At 32.1% G+C, this 6277-nt stretch overlaps 1 protein-coding gene across 1 annotated transcript in view; it reads right to left on the reverse strand.

The window, feature by feature from the left end:
• Positions 1-2108: 2108 nt before the first annotated feature.
• Positions 2109-6277, reverse strand: part of LOC112454617 (F-box/LRR-repeat protein 2-like) — a 5015-nt gene continuing 846 nt past the window's right edge. Inside the window, exons 3-6 of the mRNA XM_025016114.1 lie at positions 5241-5523; positions 4660-4716; positions 2245-2333; positions 2109-2151 (exon numbers count right to left, since the gene is read on the reverse strand). Coding sequence (XP_024871882.1) covers positions 2109-2151; positions 2245-2333; positions 4660-4716; positions 5241-5523 — 472 coding nt within the window. The remainder of the gene's footprint in view (positions 2152-2244; positions 2334-4659; positions 4717-5240; positions 5524-6277) is intronic.

Below are 6277 nucleotides of genomic sequence, written 5' to 3' on the forward strand. Positions count from 1 at the left end.
TATAGATTTTTAATAAGGACTATATGTATAGTCATTATGTAGTCCCTAAACCTGCTTAATTTGTTTATTGTGATAATATGTTTAGCAACGCATAAGAAAGAAACATTAAAACATTATCCCGATCATGTACAATCAATGATGCGGTAGCGTCGTCGCGAAGTACATCAAATATAAATTGATTTGTACTGTCTGAGTTATTGTCTATATTCAGGAGCATATACGCGACGCTACCAAATAGCTTTTCCGGAATATTCTTTTTATGCGTGCTTTTGATTAAGATATCTCGTAAACAAAAGCGATATCTCGTAATAAGAAATCTGACGAATTTTTTTTATGTATTACATATATAACGTTAATGCAAGCTTTTCTGACGTCATAAATTCAAGATGACTGCAGTGAGTGAACAAGAGCCTTTATTAACGTCGAAATATTCGAAGATGCAACTTCGGACATTTATTTGACATTATGTTAGTCAAATAGACGGTTAGTAACAGCGCATAGTTAACCAACTAAATATTATGTAGCCGCAATTCAATATGACACGTACAACGTACAGTAGATAGTAATCGAACTATCGCGAAAATATATTATGTAAAATTATATTATTAAAAAGTAGGGGAAACCGGGGCTCATTGGCACCGTTTTCACAATTTCGGCATTTAAGTTTTTAAACAACTAATTTTCATGATTAATAGTACTAATATAATAGAGAGAACCTTTCTCTACATTTTCATGCCAAGAACGCTCCTGTATATTGTATAGTTTCTTTGTAATAAGTGAAATACGAACATGCTGCATTGTAGCCAACTTGCCCCAATAGTAGGGTAAGTTGGTTATGCGACAAAAGTCCATGTTAAATTAATGAAAACGTAATAGAAACACAAAACGGGTAAGAGATACGTACTTCTTGATAAAGATTGTATCTTTTAAAGTTATTTTATAATGATTGAATAGCAAAATGCTGTTACAGAAAAACAATTGCAAATTATTTTAGATGTATATAATAATAATCTATAATGCATCTATCGCTCTTCTATATATATATTTTTTTTAAATTTTCAGTTTTATAATTTGTTTATCATTCTTACACCTTAATAAACTTCTTACACACATTTTATAACTTATTATGACATTTTATTGCCTTATTTATAAACATTATTTGTAATTTTTTATAAGGCGTATATTTTACCCATGAATGTCATATAATCCACCCCTTTGACATATATAGCAAAAATGCAAAAGTTTATAAAAGTTTTTTTTATTAAATACAAAGAATGAATATTTTATTCAATTTTGCTTTCTCATAGAGGAAGCTTTGTTTTCGTAAATTCGTATATGAACCTTTGATTGCGTATAAAGTTGGCTCTAATCAACCAAATTTAAAAAAATTATATATAAAATAGGGGTAGAAGAAACCAAAAAAAAGATTGTTTTTTGAGTTTTTAATGTCAATATGTTCAGAGTGTTCTAAAACGTCGAAATATTGCATTAAAAAAAATGTCGGTATGTGTGTATGTATGTATGTATGTCTGTGCCAAATTTACAGAAATTTCTATAACTCCAGAACTGATCAACCAAATCTTAACCAATTATATATGAAATAGGGGTAGAAAAGACTGAAGAATATAATAGAATTAATAAAAATTGTTAATAATAAAGGGGTTACCGATTTCTGTTAAAAAAAAGTTTACCAAAATTTTTTAATTTTATTATATTCTTCAGTCTTTTCTATTTCTATTTCATATATAATTCTTTAAGGCCGGTATTCATAGTCGAGCTTTATATCCAAGATCGTCTTAGATATAGTCTTAAGGCGTCATCAGCCAATCAGAGAGCCGTATTAGCATCTTAAGACATCATTTCCTCTATGAGGAAGCCAAGTGCAAATTTCTAATTTGCACAATTTTTTACATTAGATTGTTTTAAATATACTTTTCTTCATATTTTTAATAGTAGCAGACAGTATAGAGTTTTTATTGGTATAATTCATTTGCCTTAAACATAGTAAATAGTACTCGATAAATTAAGTTTCCCTTAGCTGCGGCGTATATACCGGAGTTACCTTATAGCGCGCATAACAGGTAAGGGTATACCAAGCGCTTCATCGTCTAGCTGGTTGAATACCTCGGCATTTCGGGTGATGGTGTTATCCTGCAACAGTGACCCCGCGATTTATATCCTATGGTTCTGTTTATCTTCCAGCGATACGGGGAGAAGAAAGAAGCTTATGAATACGACACTTACTCGCAGTCCATCGCGCCGTCCGCGCCGACCCAGGACTGGTAATAGCACAGGAGAGCGGCGAAGATAATTAAGGATCGCTGCACAAACGTCTGAAAAAGAATTAAGATTATCTCGCGTGAATTATGAATTTGTCATAGGAACACTTGCGATTTCTTGCGTTTTTGCCTCGAATCGCATATAGCTCTTCCATTTATTAATAACTCCCAAGTTATTAATTATCCGTCTAAAAGGTCAGGGTGTAGGTATCCCGCGTCCGGTCCGCAACGTACGCGATCGACGACAACGACTAATCGTCTTTCATAGACGAACTATATATACTCTCCGAACTTTCCACCGAGCTTTTTAGTACTGATACCGACTTTTACAACTCGACGTTATTGAAGATGCGGATGTTTAAAATTGCCTCGCATTCTAGTTGGTTATATAAATTTAAAACAGAACGTTATCCGGATTCTCGTAAAAGAAAAAATGATGAGCACAAGAAGCGTCGCGCCTTTGCGCGTCGTCGAAAGTTTTTTCTCCTTTGTGTCTTTGGAGACATTTTCTCTTTAATTACCGATTCCGGTAATTAAACCTACTCTCGTTGCCATGATCGCGAGTACACATTTTTTTTCGCCTTGTTATGCCGCTTTATTAAAAAAAAGAAAAAGAAATCAATATTGTTTGCGATTAAACACCTGGGCACGTATTACAAAACTTTTCGGATTACTAACTTAAATATAAAATATTCTAACACCAACACCCAGTTACGGCTCGATGCTCCATATTCTTTGATTGATTTTTGAAATGGAGTTTGATTCAAAATTGTTCAGTTATTTCCTAGATTTCTATTTATATATATCCGTTGACCACGTGGGCACCATAAGCCGCGTTTACAGTATTAATGGCGAGTTTACACAACATACAGATTTCGAGATAATTGCAATGACGACTCCGCCCCGGTGACGACTTTGCCCCGGTCTCCCCTACTAAAAAAACAATGAAAAAGAATTATTTAGGAAAGGCAAATTTCGATTTTCTTGAATTTCTTCACTTCCAGGAGATTAATAATGCACTTTTTAAAACAAGGTAAAAATTACAAAAGTGAACAAATTTAATAAATTTCGATAAATTACATCGTAGATACTACTCTAGAAAATTTCTTTATAACACTCATAAGATAAAATACCATCTATCGATCGAGTTCGATCATTCTATAAAAAAAAAGAAACGTAAGTATATGAAATTTTTCGATTTAGGTATGTAAAGCTCTGACAGACAAATGTATTTTTAAAACAATATTTTTTAAAGAAATACTTGTACAGATTTTTTTCTCTTGTGTAAATTAAAAAAAAGTTATTGGGTTATCAATAATAAAATTATTCTAAATTAAAAAAATAAAAATCTAGAGGGGGGGGCATAATGTCCCTCTTACTCATTTCTTCCCGTTTTAAATCATGTCATTTAACACGATTAAACGCACACAATTAACTTTGAATTTTATATAATTATGCGTATTAAATGACGTAATTTAGTATATAAAGAAGTATGTAAAAAAATCTTCAGTCAAATGTGTCATTTTTCGACGCTTCTGCGTGTAAAAATAACACTTGGATTTGCAGTGCAATTTTTCTTCTGTTCTTTTGTTATTACGTTTAAAATAATATCTCTAGGTATATAGATACGATATACGCCTGCTTCCACCAAGTATCGCCAATTTCGAAATAAAATGTTCATGTGTGACCTTTATTTCACCGCTTCTACTTCGCGCCGATTTATTCTTATATTGGTTATTTGCTAGCTCGGAACATCTTACAGAGCTGATGGGTAGGAAATTTAATTACGTGTTCGAATTATGAGCATTTGTGGTTAAATAAGAGTTTCAGCATTTTTATTTCCAGGAAAATTAGACGCGTAATTTTGTATCATAAAAGCATAGATGAATAGTTGGTAAGATATTAACTTTAACTAGGTAAAGAAATAAAGTAATAAATAATGTTATCAATTGACAATATTTTACATTGTATTTTGCATTATAAACACACACCCAATTTTCCTCAATTCTTACCGGATTATTTTCTGAAATTGTATTGTAAAATTGTATTGTAAATTCAAGAACCCAAAAATGTTGGCAGGCTAAGATGCTTATTGCCCAATTTGAAATATTTGTCATCTAACATAGGCACTAAATATGTGTCTTACGAGAGGGGATATTTTCTCTTATGTCATCTAAAGAATATTTTAAGAGGACAGTATTCGAACCATTTCTTAAATCTTTTTTTAATGATTTTGCGTTTAATGATATTTCCGTTTTAATGTCAAACTGCCATATTCCATGTTTTTAGACAATGATTGATTGACACACGCGATTGACATACGTCTTTAAAATGCAATATATCGAATCAAAAAATTATCTGGCGCTCTCTATATACATACATTGAATGTGGTGATGCGATAATACGCGATGCTGTGATCAGCCATTGATGCTTCAATCTGAAACCGGAAACTGTATTAAGGGGTCATAACCGTTTTTCGGCCCTGAAAAGTGGTCTAATAATTATGAGGGATTGCCGGAAAACTATTAGACCGATTAAGTTGAATCTTCTTTTATTGTAAAGAGTGTCTTTTGCAGAATAGTATTTCGGAGTATTTTTGAAGTGTGGCACGCAAGAATTCTCAGCATGTCATTTCTCGCTTCTGACGTCACAATTAATCTTACGTGATAGCGGAAAGAGCCCAAGAGCCTTAAATATAGTTTGCCTTAATATTTTGCTAAACAACTATTTCAAGCAAAAAAATGACCTTCTGCCAAAAGAGTCAAATTACAAAAAAAAAGATAAAACTGTTCAAAAATAAATTATAAATAAATGTGAATATTTCGTTTTTATTAGGCATTAACTTCTTTTACAATCTAGTTCGCTAGATAATTTTTAAAAAGTAAAATGATATACATACATCTCAAAAGGGTCAACAAAACTATTAAAATTATCATTCTTCAAGTGTATATAGATGGACACATGCGGATATCTTTCCTTCCATTCGTTAACCAAACAATCGTCAATGTTACAATGTATGAGATGAAACTCTTGCAGTTTTGGACATTGTTCCAAAATAGTAAAACACTTATCAGGTGTAACAAGTTTCACCGAATAAAGTTGTAACTGTTTTAAGTTTTTGCACTGCGTTAATAATTTCAAATTGTGATTAGTGAGGACAATACAGCGCAATGCAACTAATTCCAGGCGTTGCCAGGATGGAAGTAATCTGTGCAAGCAATCATCAGCGATTGGAGGTTGGAATCTGTAACAAAAATCATATAATTATTATAGTATTGCAATTACAAAAAGTGTGCAAATTAAAAATTTCCTCGTTATTACAGATTGCTACCATTGCTCCTATTCAGAGCAATTTAACATTTTATTTCGCTCATAATGCTTTCTCTTATGAGGAAGCTTGTATTTTGCTTGATGCATAATTATTAGTATTTATTAGTTTGGCTTCCTCATAGAGAAAGCTTTATGAACTAAATGAAATAGGAGCAATGGTAGCGATCGATCTGTAATAATCAGGAAACAAAGTTCCTAATTTGCACACTTTTTTCAAATTTTAAGTTTAACCTTTTTATAAATTGATAGATTAGCTTAGTAGCACAAGTGGAGTTTTACAATCGACGCAATATCAAATTAAAGTTGACTTTGGGAGTTCAGGCTATACGGTCTATATGTATATGGACTCCGCATATGGATCTTTGATCGCGTATAAAGCTAGGTATAATCAACTAAATCTTAAAAAATTATATATGAAATAGGAGTAGAAAAGACTGAAGAATATAATGAAATTATAAATAGCCCAATATCTCAAAATTTGCGGAAGTTGAAGCTACCACGGACATTTCTCAAAACATTCAAAAATTTTTATAAAGTTAAAGAACTCCTTCACCGATCATCACCAAATTCAATACCAACCTTCCTTTAATAATATTCTATTGATTAAAAAAAGCCCGATATCACACACACACACACACACACACACACACACACACACACACACACAC

Source organism: Temnothorax curvispinosus, unplaced genomic scaffold, assembly GCF_003070985.1.
Source record: "Temnothorax curvispinosus isolate PA1 unplaced genomic scaffold, ASM307098v1 QBEX01005182.1, whole genome shotgun sequence".
Classification (NCBI taxonomy): Eukaryota; Metazoa; Arthropoda; class Insecta; order Hymenoptera; family Formicidae; genus Temnothorax; species Temnothorax curvispinosus.